Genomic DNA, 18,399 nt, shown 5'->3' with positions numbered 1-18,399 from the left:
GCTGAGACCCGGGATGCGGAGCCAGTCACGTGATTTGATGGTTCCGACCGAGGGCGCAGCCCCTGCAGACGCCTGGATCCCTGAGCTGGAGACCAGACTCCGGAGGGGGCGGCGTGACAAGGAGTCGGGGGCCAGATCTGGGAGGCTGACGGGATACCCTTGAGAATATAAACGTGAAGGGTTAGGAGTCTGTCATCTGAAGAGCCACAGAAGCCGCAGAAGCCAGGGCCTCTTTCTCACACTTGTCACCCTATTCGTGGTCCACTTTGAACAAGATTGAATTTCCAGAAGCACTGGTTTTTTTTTTTTTTCTCTTTGCATGAGATGGGCTCAGGAAGGTGGAGAATGAGATGGAGGCTGTAGGCCAGAAAGCTAGTCGCAGGTGTGCCCTGGAAGCTGCTTCGCAGAGACACAAGTCAGGGAAGCATTTGGCAAGCATCTGAGCTCGAGACGATTAAGTCCTATACCCTGAAAAGTCCACAAGGAAGAACCACTGAGCCCAAGTGAGCCTTTTGCCGAAAGACCAGCCTCCATTGCATGAACTGGTTTCAAAGAGTCCTTTCAAGTCTGTCTGGCCCTGGACCAGATCCCGCTGCCCAGTTTACTGGGGTTTAGGATGTTCAGTCAGCGACTTGAGAATCTGGTGACTGGCAGGATACAGAGATGAGGAGAGTTTCTCAGAGGCTTCTTTGCACACTCTTTGTCTTCAGCTCCTCTTGACCCAATGGGAGATTAGCAAAAGCCGAGCTCCTGAAGCCAGCCCGAGTGTCCAGAGTACTCAAGACCTCTGGGGTGCTGCGAGGGGGCAGAGTTTTCGTCTGTGTATTGCAATTGAACCCTTTTCTCCAGAACACTTGGGGCTAAGCTTGCCCCTTCTGGGGAAGGAATTGTGATTTCATTTCATTTCCTAGAGATTTTGCCCTGGGCTGTGGTTGCATTGAGAGTGGAAAAGACAAGGATGCATTGTCCGGTGGATAATGCCAGAAGTGAGGATTGTATCAATACAAAGTGGGTTCTTGAGTGTTCCATGCCAAGTGGGAGACTCCACTGGCATGGGGAGACTCCATAAACTCGTATTGATCTGACTTGGATGGAGCACTGTGTGTCCCTGTGGATCCCAAAGTGTAAGCACCTCTTTGTGGAAGATGAGGTTTTGTTTTTTGGATGGAGGGTAACTGCTACTATTAACTTTGCCGACCAAGGTCTGTCTAGTCAAAGCTATGGTTTTTCCAGTAGTCATGTATGGATGTGAGAGTTGGACCATAAAGAAAGCTGAGCACGGAATTGATACTTTTTGAACTGTGGTGTTGGAGAAGACTCTTGAGAGTCCCTTGGACAGCAAGGAGACCAAACCAGTCAATCCTAGAGGAAATCAGTCCTGAATATTCATTAGAAGGACTAATGTTGACACTGAAGCTCCAATACTCTGGCCACCTGATGTGAAGAACTGACTCCTTGGAAAAGACCCTGTTACTGGGAAAGATTGAAGGCGGGAAGAGAAGGGGACAACAGAGGATGAGATGGTTGGATGGCATCACTGACTCGATGGACATGAGTTTGAGCAGGCTCTGGGAGTTGGTGATGGACAGGGAAGCCTGGTGTGCTGCACTCCATGGGGTCGCAAAGAGTCAGACACGACAGAGCAACTGAACTGAACTGAGGCCTCTCTTAGTGGGAGTTTGATGTATGACGCAGGGAACCCAAAGGTGGTGCTCTGTGACAACCTGGAGGAATGGGGTTGGGAGGGAGGTAGGAGAGGGGTTCATTATTCAAAGATTCTGTTTTTATGAATTTGCCTACTCAGAAAAACTTGCCTGTAACCCTCCCCCCCAAAAAAAGTTACTTCACTTCTCTGAGTTTCAGTTTTATGATGCATAAAATGAGTTGTTGTGAGGTTTACATGAAACATCTACAAAATCCTGTAATAGTCATTTACTATTTTGCAGGTTGCCCAGCATCTGAACTTGATCCCTATTTGGGAGAATCCCCCAACTTATGAGTCCTAGTGGAAGACAGAGCCCCAGTTCTGCAACAAAACTGGAAATGCCAGATACTTGCTTTCCCAGCTTCACTTGCAGCTAGAACATGGCCATGTGACCTGGGCTGCACCAGTCAGAAGCAAGCACCCTGGACTTTGAATCCAAAGCGGATAACACAAAGAAGCAAAAACTGTTTGAGAGTCTCCTCTGGTAGCAATGTGGTTGCAGCGAGACGGGAGTTGCCAAGTGACAGGTTTATAGCAGATCCTTGCCCAGGGTTGGTGGTGGCAGCAGTGGGAGTTCCAGCAACTCAGGATCCAGTGAGGGGTGCAGTAACTGCAGTGGTTTCTACACCAGACCAGTGCTGTGATAGGCTTTTGGGCATTGATTCTAGATTCCAAACCTTCTGGAGAAATTTTTGAACTACTCAATATCATTCTGGTAAATCCCTTTTTGGGTCAAATCAGACAGAGTTGTTTATAAACCTGAAACCAAGCTATTAAAATTGTGGATATAGTACCTAACCCCAACACAGTCTTACCTGGGAACCTTAATTTCTCTTAATAATCTAATTTGGGTCAAATTTGAGCTATGAATAATATGGGGCTATAAAGAGCCGGACTTTGGAGACAGATCTCCTAATAAAATCTGTTTCTATGGGTATAGCTGAGACGAATAGTTGCCTACTCAATTTCTATTCTCTCCTCTGCTTTGGTATCATGTTTTATTCAGAGTGGTGACGTCCATAGCTAAAATACTACATTTTCCAACCTAACCTATTTTTCTCAGCTAAAATTGTCCATTTGGTAAAGTTGTAGTCAAACAAATACGAGCAGAAATCTTAAGATGTTTCCTACATACCTTTTTTTTGCTCTTTCTGCCTTTCTTCCAGCTTCCTGTCTGAAATACAGACGTGATGGCTAGTGCTTCAGCAGTTGCTTTGGGCTGTGAGGTGACCCTGAGGATACAAGCCAACATTAGGAATGTGGAGTGAATAATAGGAGTCTGCGTACCTGCAGACTGAGGAGCTACCATATCAGCCCTGCTCTGCCCCCAACAAGCATTTTTTACACAGATAGAAAAATTTCCATCTCCCTCCACCTACCAGGGTCTGAACCACTGGGGGTCTCTGTTACTAGAGGCTGGAAGAGATTCTTCACTAATACCACAGAGAAGCATTTGAAATGAAATGTTTTGACCTGGGTTGGGGGTAATTTAAGGGCTTGTCATCACAGCAGAGATCTGGTTTATCTCCAAGTCCTGAGAGATGAAAAACCTCTCTAGGATCTGTCTCTCCTCTCCAACCTCATAGACACTGATGTTCATTTGATCCTCTTCTGTGCCGTCTAAAACACCTTCTTGAGTGGTAGACCCTAGAATCATTTTCGTAGTGGTTGAGGTAGCACCAACCTGACTGTGCTGCAGGGAAGCCCCTTACTCTTTGCTTCTGGTGCTTTCCCATGATGCCCAGTACGCTATTTGCAGGTAGATCTGCAAACATGGCTCCACTCCTGCCTCCAGGACTTACTCGTGTGCTATGGGGTGAGCATTTTAGCATCTCTGTGCCTCAGTTTCTTTACCTGTAAAATGGAGATGGTGATACTTGAACTGGCTTTCTTGGAGAGCTCTTGGAGGAAAATATGCATGAAAGTATTTAGAAGATGGTGAAGGATCACACAGAAGTCTGGCTATCTTTTTTCTGGTTACAAATGATGGCTCAGAATATATTGACCATCTCATTTGCAAGCTTGCATTCTTTTTTCTACTTTATATTTGTCCACAGTTGCAACTCATTTGCCTACCTTCCTCACTCTTCAGTCTTTTAAGATCTGCCCTAGATTTATATCTGTTGACTTGATATTTTACTGTGCATCATTCATAGATAGCTAGCATTTATTTATTGAGATTTACAACTACCTCTGGCGATCTCAGTTAACATTTATCGAGTGCTCAGCACTGTACATGGATTATCTTAGTCAATACTCAGAAAAAAGCTATGAGATGGGTGTTTCTGTTTTCTTTTTTTTTTACCGATGAGGAAACTGAGTCATTGTCTGGTTATAGTCAGGCAGCTAGTGAATTGTGTAGTCAGTATTTGAACCCAGCTGAATTAAGTCTTGTGGCAATAAGGCTGAGTTAGTTCAATTACTCTAAGAAAACAGATGCTGAGACTGGGTTAGGAATGCAATGGTTTATTGGGGATGGAGGTGAGGGTAACACCTGTGAAAGGTAAAGGACAGGGGGAGCAGGACTGGACAGGGAGAGCCTCAAACCACAATTAAGATCTGACAAAGTCTCAGACAATCTAACAGGGAGCTCCAGAGCAAAGACTGCCCCTTAAAGGAGCCTTGAGTTGGGCAGAAATGGTTAGACCCTAGGACCTATGCTCATCATGCCCAGCCACTCAAACACTGCAGTGAGTGATTATAACCAGTATTTCTGGATCATGTACTTGAATGTTACTAAGAGAATAGATCTTTTTTTTTCTTTTTATTTATTTATTTATTTATTTAGAGAATAGATCTTAAATACTCTCACCACAAAAAAATAACTGGTAACCAAGTGATGGGATGGAGGTGGCAGCAAATGCTATGGTGGTAATCATTTTGCAGATTATGAATGTATTGAATTAACATGCTATGCATCTTAAACTCACACAGTGTTACGTGTCAGTTATATCTCAATAAAGCTGGCAGGAAAGGAAATGCAGCGCTGCAGTGGATCTGAAAAAGGCTACAGCTGGTTACTCTCTGCTACCCACATTCCTGCCCCTCAATAGCAAGTTCTTTCTTGAAGGGGGATTGGAACAGGGTAGCTCCATGGCTTCTACAAATAAAGTGTAACAACTCAGACAGCTTATCCTTTGCTCTGGGCCCTGGGGGTCCAGGCACAGCTAGGCTTGGCTGTGAACTGCAGGTTGGTTCCAGGTCTGTTTCATACATCTCCTTCTGGGACTGTGGCTACATGCTCTTCTAGCAGAGTTCAGGATGAAGAGAGGCAGCCAAACCACACAAAGCCATTCAAAGCCTCTTCTTGCATCGTACAAGCTAACATCCCATTGGCTGAAGTTGGTCACATAGTCAAGACCAGAGGCAATGGAGTGGACCACAATCTCCCCCAACCAGGGAAGCCCTGACAAGGGTAGAGAGGGAAGGAAGAATTGTGGACAAACACCTACACACTATCTGAGCAGCCATCTGGCACCAAAATCCACACCTTGGCTACTTTGTTGTAAGTGGTTAGTAACACAGCTGATATGAGCTATTACGTACAATGGCTGAAAGCACAGTTCTGAAGTCAGATGGCTGCGGTCAGACCCTGGCTTCAACACTCTCAAGCTGTATGGTCTCAGACATTTATGAGACCTCTGGGAGCCTCAGTCTCCTCTTTTGCTACATGGGGATAAGTAACGAATCCACTTCATGAGGTTATGAGGAAATGAGAGAATGTGTGTAAGCCCTTTGCTATGGTGCCTGGTACATGGTAGGCACTCACAAACGTTGTATTTACTTCTAATCCTTACAACAACCTTGTATAAAGGTGCTGTTTATGTATTTAGTGGCTGTGCTGGGTCTTCACTGCTGCACACAGGCTTTCTCTGGTTGAGGCGAGCGGGGGGCTACTCTCTAGCTGCGGTGGGCAAGCTTCTCATTGCAGTGGCTTCTCTTGTTGCGAAGCGCAGGCTTTATAGTGCTGGGCTCAGCACCTGTGGCGTGTGGGCTCAGATGCCCCTCGGCATGTGGGATCTTAGTTTCTGGACCAAGGATTGAACCCCTGTCCCCTGCAGTGGCAGGTGGATTCTGAACCACCAGATCACCAGGGAAGTTCACTAGCTGTTAACCCAGAACTGTGTATTATTCTGAGAACCCATCGCCTTCCCTAGGTGCTACGACTGCTTCCATCAATGGCCCCTCTCCCCCAAGTCCTGTACCTGTTTCCATCTTTCCTCAACATTTGTCCATCAGACCTCAGGCTTTAGGATACCTCTCTGGAAAAATCCCATCCCACCCAGCCTCTCCTCACATTTCCAGTCAGTCATCCTGGGGAGAAGGTCACCCACTCCCACATGGCCAGGAATATCTTCCAGTTATCCCAATTTCCCAGAATCACCACTTGGCATAGTCCAAGGGTGGGGGTGGGGTGGGTGTCAAAGAAAGTAGAAAGAGAGGACCCCCCCAGCCCCCGCCCCAGGACCCCCCAGAGGGAGGAGGGACTGTGGTGGGTGCAGAGGAGAGGAGGCCAACAGTCAGCCAGCAAAAGGGTTAGCCCCACAATCCAATTCTACTTAATATCCCGTAATAAAATGCTGTCAACATGAGTTTCCTGTTCAAGTGGATTTGTTAAGAAGGCTGGGCAGGTCAGAGATGTGTTCTGACCTCCTATGTGTGTGTGTTGTGGGGGGGGAATGCCTCAGGCACAAGAGCCCCTCCTCACCTTTTCCCGTCTGCAGTCCAAAGAAGCTCCCAGAAAGGGGGCTGTCATACTTGTCTATACCTGTCAAGTCCGTGATGGCTCACACAGGGGCCCTAGAGTCCCCCAGAGGGGAGTGTGTCTCCTTTTTTTTTCCTTCTTTTCTTTTTTATTTGAGTGTGTTGCCTTTTTTTTTTTAATAATTCTTTTCTTTTTATTTGAGTGTGTCTCCTTTTTTTTTTCTTCTTTTCTTTTTGTTTGACTGTGTCTCCTTTGATAAGTATCCTGCCATGAAGGCAGAAAGTATGATTTTAAGTGGGGAATTCAGACCTGGACCCAAGGGTGGGGAGGGGGGTCCCAAGTGGGGCAAAGCATGTGTCAGAGCCCCCAAATCCCACCATGAAGGAGGAACCACGGGTCAGCCCTGGGGCCACCTAGGAGACAAAGAGCTGCTTAGTGAAAAGCTTGTAGATCCAGCGTGGCCTCAGTCCTCTCGAGCGACAGCTCAGGGGTGACCCCAGTTAGTTCTTCAGACTGGCTGCTGGCTACCCCGCTGCCTTCCAGGCTGACTCATTGCTGAGCTTTCCTCCCCGTGGGGGACTTTCCTCGGGGGCACAGGCCTGACCTCCCCAGGGAGGTGGCCAAGCTACCTAGGGAGCCTTGAAGGAGGGTTTGACAAGAGTTTACTACTGAGTGGTCACCTTGCGTCAGAGATGAGGGCTGTCCCAATGTCACCTTGTTGAATCCAGGGGAGCTGGGTCAGGGGGCAGCAAGGAGGCCAAGGCCATGGAGAGGGGCTGCAGAAGGGTGGAGACTAGCATTATCCGTATTTTCCCCTGAGTTAACAGTGTGGGGGTCCTGGGGAGTTTAAGAAGTTAAACAAAAACCTCACGTAGTGAGGGGCATCACTGGGACAGGGGCCCAGCTCTGTCTGACCCCAGACCGCCCCCCCACCTCCCTCCCCACTCCCCCCACTGTACCCCCACTCCCAGCCAGAGGTGTGGAGAGATGCCTAACTCAATCAGAGGCTTCAGGATCCCAGCCTGGGCTCAGGATCTGCGGGGGAAGCTGGGGCATCCGCAGAAAGGCCCGGGGCCCAAGTCAAAAGGATGAAGTCAGGCCGCGGCTCCTCTCCTGGGCGCTTGTGGGTGGGTGACCAGCTGAGGGGGTGGTGAGACCAGGGGAGGGGGTGGTGGGCCTGGGGAATGAGGACGGGAGGCCTGGGCTTCCAGCCCTTTTGTGAGCCCTTTTAATTCGTGTAAATGAGGGTTTTTAATTTGTTATTCTGGGTTTTATTTCTATTACCATCTCATTTGCCTCTAAACCCTATTTCGCCCCAGCCTGGACCGAATTCCATTTGATGCATTAGGACTAATTCTCCTCCCAAAGGGTTAGATGTTTTCTCCCCACACAAAAGTCGCTTATTTTGGATAAAGAGACGATTAGATTTATCTTTAATATTTTAATGGCAGCTGGGATTAGCGGGCAAACAGCCCTGACTGGGGTTGTTCCCCGCGGATTAGGTTCTGATAAACTCTCAGATGGGGAGCCCCTACCCCCACCACACTCCACTTTCTGTTTTCCACAAAGTGCTTTTTATTATTTTGGGTTGAAAAAAAAAATTCCCTTGTCTTTTGGAACATCATAAATTCCATTTGCTGTTTTCTATTAAATCAAGTTGATTAAATTCGTTGTGACTCTTTGCACATAGATCTTTTTAATTTTAACGTCTCCAGCATAAAATCTTTAACGGTGCAATTCGAAATGGCTGCAATATACAGTGCAGGCCTTGATAAAGCAGATGGAAATGAGGTTCTTCCAGGAAGGGGGGCTGTCAGGAGGGGCTCAGTCAGGAGCTGGCACAGACCTCCAGGAGAAGCCAGGGATGACTCTGCTTCAGGTCAGAGAGGCTGGGGTCCCAATCCCTGTTCTGCCACCTCCTGGCTTCAGGGCCTTGGCCAGGGCTTGCTGTGTGGGTTGTAACTTCAGCTGATGCTTACTGCTATGCTTCTGCTGTGCCTAGCACTGTGCACGCACTGTCAATAACCCTTTACCCAAGACCACACAGCAAGTTGGCGGCAGAGGTTGAGTCCAGCTTGTCTTCGGCCAGCAAAGCCTCAGCTCACCTCTTGGAGCTTCTGTTTACTCATCGGTGATATGGGGGCACTCAGTTGGGGCCCTGGATCTCAGGAGCTTGGAAAGATGAGATGCAGTCCACTTTGGGAATGGTGCAGGGCTGGATTCTTCTGAGGATGGTGGGGGACGGGGGTGGCAGCAAGGACGGCCCTTCCGGCACCCAGAGGACCCCTCATCGCTGAGAAGAGCTGAGTTCTGAGACCGCAGGAAACTTCCGCGACTCCAGGGTTGGGGAGAGAGGCGCGCAGGGGCTGGCTCCCCCACTCTCACCACCAACCAGCCCCCCAGCCTCCCACCTCAGGCTTTTCTGCCTGGCCCTCCGGCTCTAATCCTGACCTCATCAAGTCCTGGGAAGGGTTGATCCACAGGAGCAAATCCCTCATTCGGAGGGACAAAATCAGCTTAATTTGCAGCAATTTGAAGCAGGTCTTTGCCAGGATTTGAATATCAAATTATCCCACAGCTCAGGCTGGCCCCGGGAGGCCTCCTGCCGCAGGATGGATGGATGTGCTCTGGGCCCCACCAGGGAGGTTGTTCTGGGCTGTGTGTGCATGCAGTGGGGGGCTCGGTGGGCTGTCCGAGGGTGCTGGGGAGGGTGAGGTCACAGTCAGCCCCTGTCCCCGGAGGACACTGCAGCTCCCGGACCTGGAGGAGGAGATGGGGGAGGAAATCACCTGCTCATGAGACTTCACCTAAAGTCTTGTCAAATACACAGATTCCCAGGCCCCTCCCCACACAGGAAGAATCAAGGTGTTCATAACTGAGCAGGTCTGGAAATTTCTGGAGCATCTCCGTTAGTCAATCAGCAAGCACTTGCCTTGCAGACACTTTGCATCTCCTCACGTTCTGAAAGTCAATCTCTGGCATCCACTGTGTCCGCCTCTGGCCCTGGAGACCATGTCCCCTTTGTCATCTGCTCCTTGAAGCCCTGAGTCAGCTGCTGCAGAGGATTCTTCAGCCTTCTCTTCCTGGTCAGCTCGCCCACGTCTTCCCAGGGCCCAGTCCCTCCATGCCAAGTTCAGGCCAGGCAGACATCCTCTGATGTCCAGTACATGGGGCATGCGACCCAGACCAGAACCCCGGGTCAGACCCCTCTCATGGCCATGTTGCTCCCCCGTGAAGCTGTGAGCCTCTTTGGGAGGAGCTGGGACTCCGAGTCTGACACTGAGCAGACAGACTGCCCATCAAGGGTGGGAGAAAGATGTTGGTCCTGGCCAGCGTGTGCCCCCTTGGAACCTTCGGTGTGAAAGCAGCAGCCAGGACTGCTGAGATAGCCTCATGCAGGCCTGTCTGTCCATCCAATACCATTCACAGAGATAAGAAGTCCAGTCCTGTTCTCAGAGATCCCACCACTGGCAAAAACCAGTGTGACACATACTGTAACACCATGAAGGGTCAGTTGCTCAGTCGTGTCCGACTCTTTTTTGACCCCACGGACTGTAGCCCACCAGGTTTCTCTGTCCATGGGGTTATCCAGGCAAGAATACTGGAGTGGATGGCCATTCTCTTCTCCAGAGGATCTTCCTGACTCAGGGATCGAACCCTGGTCTCCTGCATTGCAGGCAGATTCTTTACTGTTTGAGCTACAGGGGTAACACCATGAACACTTACTAAGTGCTCACTGCCAAGTTTTACATGCTTTTCTCTATTCATCCATGTCATCCTTATAAACACCCATGAGGTGGAAAATATTATATGCATTCATTGTATAGATGAGATACAGAGAGATTAGTCACATGCCCAAGGTCACACAGTCATCAGTTGTGGATCTGGGATTCATATCCGGGCAGTCTGACTCCAAGTCCTCTGTCTATCCATCCATCCTTAAAACTGTGTATTAATATATTATTTCTCCATGGGTGACTTGCTTTATTTTCTTCTTTTATTATTTTTTAAAATTTTTAGCTGCACTGGGTATTCATAGCTTTGCACAGGCTTTCTCTAGCTGCAGTGAGTGGGGGCTACTCTTCATTGAAGCTCTTGTACTTCTCATTGCAGTGGTTTCTCTTGCTGTGAAGCAAAATCTCTAGACACATGGGCTTCTGCAGCTGCAACACGCGGGCTTGGTAGCTGTGGCTCATGGGCCCTAGAGTGTGGGCTCTGTAGTGGTAGCATATGGACTTAGTTGCTCTGTGGCACACGCATGGGATCTTCCCAGACCAGGGATCAAACCTGTGTCCCCTGTATTGGCTGGCGGATTCTTATCCACTTCACCACCAGAGAAGTCTCTGATTTGCTTTATTTTTAAAGGCATAATCACAGTGTGTTTGGGGAGCACATAACTCACACAAGGGTGACCTGGAGGAGGTATCTTTATTTAGTCAGTGATGTTGTTGGGCGACAATTGTGTATCTGGCACTGGTGACATAGAGATGAAAAGCAGGTCTCCACCCTCGAGGAACTCACAAATGGGGACATAAATGTCCCGTAAGTAGATGTGCTATGGGCTCTGATGGACAAATATGGGAGCACTGGGGAGACCCCAAAGCTCGGGAGATCAGGACAGGCTTCCTAGAGGAGGGGCTCATGAGCTGAGAATGAAAGGATGATTGGGAATCTCAGAGACACATCCAGTCCTTAAGCTGAGGGCAAGGGGGCCAGAGACCCTGCTGGGCACTGACATCCTCTTTGTCTTAGCCAGTCTCTCCTTCATGGAAGCCTTCCTGATGTAACCAACCCCAGCCCCTTGTCTACCATCTACCCTAGACAGGGTCCCCTCCTGGGGAGGTCTTTAACCCCAACTCCTGTGTGTTCCTAGAAGACACCAGACTCCTGAACCCCCTTATGCCAGTGGGGGCTGAACAGAGTCTGTTGTGGGGGCAGAGGCTGCCTTGGGAAATCCTAATGCCTTGATTTGAGGGCATCTAGACTTCAGATCAAGAAGGGACCCCAGAAACTACCCAAGCCCACTTACAAGAATGGAGCAAGGCCCAGAGAAGTAACAGGAGTTGTCTGGAGCGCAAATTCCCAGCCCCTAGTGCCTTAATCTTCTCTCTAGGGTGGTCTGGCCTCCCCTGAGCTCTCCTCTGACCCTCGTCTTCATGCCTCTCTCGCCTGATGACAGCCAGGGTAGCCTTTCCTGAATAACGATGGTATTGGCTCAGATTAAGGGCAACTAGCTGGCTCTTGGCTTTTCCTTTTTATATAACAACTAATCTCCTTCTAATCAGCCATTATTAAATTATATTCCGTTTTTAATTCATTCACAGATCACGGTTGGGACAGCTGGATAGATAATTGGGGAGAGATAATTTATGTAAATGAGGAGCAGCAGAAGGTAGGGAAGCGGGAGGCCGAGGGCCAAGGGCTGGGGAGGGACCTGGCTTGACCTGGCCTGGAAACGGGTGGCTGGGGACATTGCGGGCACTGGGGCCTGTCATGGAACCTCAGGGTTCCTGACTGGTTGTCCCTCAGCATCACCTTCAATGTTTCTGGCAAAAGGGAAGCCCACTACTTTTTGGGGGGCCGGGCATCTCTCTAACATCAGCTCTCATTAGAAGAGAGTCTCAAGAAGCAGTAGAATGCTGCAGAGAATTCTGGAGTCAGAGCTGTGTTTGATTCCAGCTCCATCACTTCGTAACTGCCTCTCTCTCTCTCTTTTTTTTTTTTTTTGGTCCATCCCTCAAGGCAGGAACTGGCAACCCTCTCCAGTATTCTTGCCTGGAGAATTTCATGGACAGAGGAGCCTGGCGGGCTACAGTCCATGAGGTTGCAAAGAGTCGGAAATGACCGACATGAGACTTGTGGGATCTTAGTTCCTCAACCAGGGAACCAGCCTGGGCCCTTGGCAGTGAAAGCCCTGGAGTCCTAACCTCTGGACCGCCAGGGAATGCCCAGCTGTTTCTTAACTTCAGTTTCCAACCTGCAGAACGGAGGTATGGCTAGTGCCTGGCTCATGAAGGGGTGCAGAGGTTTAACCTGGTGCAGAGGAAAAGAAAGAGCCCAATACCCAGTCTACACAGTGGCTCCTCTCACTAGTGTGAGGACTAGGTACTTGGGTCATATTGACCTCCCTCTGACACCTGCCCCCAGGCCATGGAGCTTCCTTCTGGTGACAGGACACATCCACTCCCCTTGCATGGCTGACATATCCATCCCACTGATGTTAATTACATCAGCAACTGACACTGGCGGTGTCTCTTGTGCCAGGAACTGCAGTAAACGAAACACTTGCCTTGTGGCACCTCCCCATATCGTCAGAACAACAGTATGAAGTGGGTGCTACTGTCTCCATCTGAAAGATGAAAACACTGTGGACCCAGGCTCTTGCCTGATGAGAACCTAAAACAGAAGCCTGCTTAGAAAGGGCAAGGAGGGTGCACAAAACCTGGAGCACAGCTGGAGGCCATTTGGGGCAGGTGGCTTGGGGACCGGCAGGCAGGGGCAAGGCTGGCGGGAGAGGCAGGTGGAGAAGGTTGGACCTCCATGGGAACTGGGCAGGGGTGGGCACAGGTGACGGACAGGGCCCGAGGTCTGCATGTGACTGAGCTTGGCAAGGGCCCGTGGTAGGGCCTTGGACCGTTCCCAGAGGGAGGCAGGGGATTAGGAAGGGTGGTCCCAGGGGGTCCAGGACAGTAATGGGATTAGACCTCAGGCAGTGAGTGAAAGTTATTAGCATGTGGGGCCTCTGGCCTCCCACCCGAGGCTGCAGCTGTCACCCATCCACAGGAGCGAGTCACCAGCATCTCCCCCCACCCCCTCACCCTGGGCAGGCTGGCACCCTCAGCCCTCCACAGGCTGTCCTGCGGTGATCATCTGTCAGGGGGCTGGCCTCCCAGCCTCAGCCTCCTGTCTACCCTTGACAGGCCGGGCCACCCACACACACAGTGTATATTAACACACCCTACCTAGCACTGCCCCGTGCCTTGGTTTCCCCATCAGGAAAGAAGGAGACAGTGAGAATGCTTGAGACCCTTTGAGGGGGAACTCCTGAGGCATGGAGATCAGGGCCAGACCTCCTTGGAATCTGATTCTGACAAACGTTAGCTGGGTGTTCCTGGGCGTGACTGTTACCCTCTCTGGGTCCTAACTTATAAAATGAGAACAGTAGCACTGGAGAAGCCAGAGAATTGGTGTTTTTGAACTGTGGTGTTAGAGAAGACTCTTGAGAGTCCCTCAGACTGCAAGGAGATCCAACCAGTCCATCCTAAAGGAGGTCAGTCCTGAGTGTTCATCGGAAGGACTGATGTTGAAGCTGAAACTCCAATACTTTGGCCACATCATGCAAAGAGCTGACTCATTTGAAAAGACCCTGATGCTGGGAAAGATTGAGGGCAGGAGGAGAAGGGGACGACAGAGGATGAGATGGTTGGATGGCATCACCGACTCAATGGACATGAGTTTGAGCAAGCTCCGGGAGTTGGTGATGGGACAGGGAAGCCTGGTGTGCTGCACTCCATGGGGTCGCAAAGAGTCGGACACGGCTGAACTGAACTGAGCACGGAAGGGCTTTCGAGGGGAAGGGCTGGGTAGGGGCTCTGCGCGTGGGTCCCACAGTGACATTCAGTTTGCTGGGCACCTCCCCGAATCGGAGCGGCAGAGGGCCTGACGCCGCAGGACTGGACCAGTCGCCTCGCCCGCTGGCGGAGCCTGGGCGGCGGAGGCCCGGGCTCGGGAAGGGCCGCCGGGCGCCGTGGGGGCCGCTCGCGGCTCCCTCTAGCGGTGAAGGCGCGGATAGCCCTCCGGGAAGGGCGCCGACCCGCGAGCCCGAGCTGCGGCCACAGTGTCCCCGGGAAGCCGCTCCCAGTCCGCCTTCCTCCAAGGCATCAAGGGGAGGGATGCCAAAGGTCCTAAGAGGCTTCCTCTGCTAACCAGTGCATGACACCCATCGTTAGAGCGTCTTTCCTTCAGTTTGTGAGTCAGCCTGTTAAATGACTTCCCAGGAGGGAGGACGTGGCAGGACGTCTGACCCACTGCTGACCCAGTGTGGGCAGCGGAGTGCCAACCAGCCCAGTGCCGGCGTGGGTGGGGCTTCAGGTGGTAGTCTGTGACCGGGCACCAGTCACCCCTTCTCTAGCCTCCGTTTCCCCGTGGTAAACTGACCACGGGGTCAGTTTAGGGGTCAGATTAGGGGAATGGTGGTTCCACCATTTCAGGGGCACAGTCCTATGGAGTCGTAAAACAACTGACATTCTCCCTCCCGGAAGTGCTTGTATTTGTTTGACTGTTTGACCTACATCATGGCCCAGCACTGTTAGGCAGTCAGTAAGGATTTTACATGAAGTGATACTTTATTAATCCCAACATCTGTATGTTTTAAAACGTTTTTAAAATAAACATTTTTTTATAACAGTTTTAAGCATGCAGACGGAGAAGGCAATGGCACCCACTCCAGTACTCTTGCCTGGAAAACCCCATGGACGGAGGAGCCTGGTAGGCTGCAGTCCATGGGGTCACTAAGAGTCGGACAGGACTGAGCAACTTCACTTTCACTTTTCACTTTCATGCTTTGGAGAAGGAAATGGCAACCCACTCCAGTGATCTTGCCTGGAGAATCCCAGGGATGGGGGAGCCTGGTGGGCTGCCACCTATGGGGTCGCAGAGTTGGACACGACTGAAGTGACTTAGCAGCAGCAGCAGCAGTATATATATATATATATATATATATATATATATATATATATATATATAGGAGAAGGACATGGCAACCCACTCTGGTATTCTTGCCTGGAGAATTCCATGGACAGAGGTGCCTAGTGGACTGCAATCCATGGGGTCTCAAAGAGTTGGACACAACTTGAGCAACTAATACTATATATATATATACATATATATATATATATATATATTTTTTTTTTTTTTTTTACCTTGCCGCTCTGCACGGCTTGTGGGATCTCAGTTCCCAGACCAGAGACTGAACCTGGCCCTGTCTTCACAACTGGGCACACATGCACTAGCGTTAAAAGCCTGGAATCCTAACCATGGCCACTAGGGAACTCTCTACTATGGTAAACCTGATGGTGAGCCAAGATTGATACTTTACTAGCTAAAGTCTGTGTTTATTCATATTCCTTAGTTTTCCCTATGTGTCCTTTTTTCTGTCCCAGAAGATCATAGGACATCTAATCTTCATGTCTCCATAGCCTCCTCTTGGCTGTGATGATTTTGTATAACTAAAAAGAAAAAAAAAAGTACACATTCAGGCAGTGGAACACTGTGGGGCTGTTATTACACATTCTGATCTAAAACAATCTCCAAGAACAATATTAGAATGAATAGGAAGCTGCAGAACAGTCTATTTTACTGCCACTTGTGAAAGAGAAAAGATATATATATATAACTATCTTATATATAAGAAAAGTATATATAACAATCTTAATTTCTGGAAGGGTAACGGAAAAACTGGCTGCGGTTGATTGTGGGGAAGGGAATCAGAGGACTGGAGAAGAGGTGTGTGAGGGAAGCCTACATTTTATTCTATACACTTCTGTGTTCATTTGGTTTTTATCTAGCTTGATAAACATAAACATAAATGCCACCTGCCAAGGCAGGAGCCACGGGTTCCATCCCTGGAAGATCCACTGGAGAAGGAAATGGCCACCCACTCCAGTATTCTTGCCTGGGAAATCGCATGGAGAGAGGAGCCTGGTGGGCTACAGTCCATGGGGTCGCGAAAGAGTCAGACACAACTTAGCGACTAAACAATAACAACACATTAAACATAACAGTACACATGGGTATAATATATGCGTTGTCTCTGTCACATACTGGGCTCCGGCACTGTTTGTGGAATAAAGCCATCTGCCAGCCGGACTCTGTGGGGTGTCCCTGGAGTTGGGTGCCCCTGTGGCTCCATCAGAACCACTGCCTTGACTGGTCTGTAAGATGCCTTTCCACCTGGGGGTTGGGGCTTCTCTGGTTGTTCTGGGCCAGATATGTCAGGGTGCTTTAGGGTGGGGGACTCTAGGTGGGATGCAGGAACAGATACTCAAACTTGCTTAAGTAAGAAAGAACGACAAGGATGTGTGGGGGCCTTGTGGGATCTGGGATGGGATGGGCCCCAGAGAGACAGGAACCTTGGCTTCTCCCACACACTGCTGCTTCCTTCTCCTCCCAGCAGCCTGGCTGTCTAAGTCCCATGGCTGCCCTTCACCTCCCAAACTTATGTCTCTTTCACTCACGCCAGATGGAACATTTTTCCAGAGGGATAAATATGTCTGGGCTTAATGCAAGTCCCGGCATCCATGCACATGTCAGTATGTGGTAGGGAGAAATAAATAACTTTCTGCAGTAATTCATAAGCCTGGCTGGGTGCTTGCTCCCCTCTGGGTGCTTTGGGACACAGAAGGGAGAGAAGTGGGCCTTTCTCCCAGGAAGTGGACCAGAGAGTAGTGTGTTTTTGCTGATTTGCGGAAGGTCCACTCCCCTGATGCTTCCGTTTCCTTCTGAAGGCACACAAGCGCCTTCATTTGGTTCATTATGGATTTGATCCCTGCGGAATTCAGCTCCTCTAGGAGGGGGCAGGGGCTTCCCTGGTGGCTCAGACGGTAAAGAGTCTGCCTGCAGTGCGGGAGACCTGGGTTGGTTCCCTAGGTCAGGGTGACCCCCTGGAGAAGAAACTAGCAACCCATTGCAGTATTCTTGCCTGGAAAATCCCATGGATGGAGGAACCTGGCAGGCTACAGTCCATGGGGTCACACAGAGTTGGACACGACTGAGCGACTTCACTTTTTCTTCCTTTCTTAGGAGGGGTCGGAGTTTAGGGAAGTCTTCAGATCCCTACTAGAGAGGCCCTATTTGAAGGCCCTGTGAGCTCCTGCTCTTCCTCACCGCGCCTCTGCAGCCTCTGCTGCAGGTCTGGGGTACTCAGGAGGTCTCCTGTTTGCTGAACTCTCCATGCCCTTTGCATGCCTCTGGGCTTTCACATATGCTCTTCCCCTCATCTGAAATACATCGCCTTGTTCAAGCCTCAGCTCCAGTTTCCCTTTGCCTGGAAGGCCTCACCTGCCCAGGCGCAGAGAGGGGTGGCATCCACCTGCCTCCCCCCATCCCCACTCCCAACCCTGGGCACAGACCTGATGTCTCCTGGTCAGAGAGTCAGAAGCACTGGCATCCATGTCCTGTTGTGCCACGTCTGCCAGCATTACATTAGGTACATAATCCTTGCTCCCTTCTGCTCCTCACATTTCTAGTGCATGCATTAATGATTTGTGTTTATCCAACCATTTCCCCTTTACACAGTGAGCTTTAATTAGAAGGCACAATAAATGTTTGCTAAAGGACTGAGTGATTTAAATGGGGAGGGGAAAAATATCTCCAAGCTTTCACAGGCGAGACTGAGGATGTCCATTGCCCCAGGAAGCGGGGAGAGGATGTCCTGTGCCAGAAAGATTGAAGGCAAAAGAAGAGGGCGGCAGAGGATGAGATGGTTAGATAGCATCACTGACTCAGTGGACATGAACTTGAACAAACTCTGGGAGACAGTGAAGGACAGAGGAGCCTGGTGTGCTGTGGTCCATGCGGTCACAGAGTTGGACATAACTAGCAACAGAACAACAGCAGATGAGAAATTTGGTGGGTTGATGACAAGAAATGGGCCTCACCCTGCCGTGTGTTAAGCCAAGTGGGTACCAGTTCAGCCTCCAGGACCATGGTCAGGGCATGAGTTCAGTGCCTGGGGGCTGCACGGAGACACCCTCTTCTCTGGGCCTGCAGCCCCAAGACCCAAGGGGAGACGGGTCCGTATGCATGCTGTTTCCTGGCCACTAGTCAGAGACTTGTCACTTCAGCTGAGCTCCATGTGGCCCCCACCCCCAAAGGCGCTGGGAGATGGGGAGGGGTGGAGAGGAGGTGGCTGGGACATCCCATCATCCAGGCCCCAGTGCGTCCTCGGCAGTGGCTTCACATGTATCGGGGTGCACTGCAGCCTGGGGGC

The 18,399-nt window shown here is 50.2% G+C and overlaps 1 protein-coding gene across 1 annotated transcript in view; it reads right to left on the bottom strand.

Annotated features, from left to right (window-relative positions):
* Nucleotides 1-15,564: 15,564 nt before the first annotated feature.
* Nucleotides 15,565-18,399, bottom strand: part of LIN52 (lin-52 DREAM MuvB core complex component) — a 127,918-nt gene continuing 125,083 nt past the window's right edge. Inside the window, exon 6 of the mRNA XM_020906892.2 lies at nt 15,565-15,637. Within this exon, the coding sequence (XP_020762551.1) occupies nt 15,594-15,637 (44 nt within the window). The 3' untranslated portion in view covers nt 15,565-15,593. The remainder of the gene's footprint in view (nt 15,638-18,399) is intronic.

Source organism: Odocoileus virginianus, chromosome 6 (genome assembly GCF_023699985.2).
Source record: "Odocoileus virginianus isolate 20LAN1187 ecotype Illinois chromosome 6, Ovbor_1.2, whole genome shotgun sequence".
Lineage (NCBI taxonomy): Eukaryota > Metazoa > Chordata > Mammalia > Artiodactyla > Cervidae > Odocoileus > Odocoileus virginianus.
This window is presented reverse-complemented; position numbering and strand designations above follow the sequence as displayed.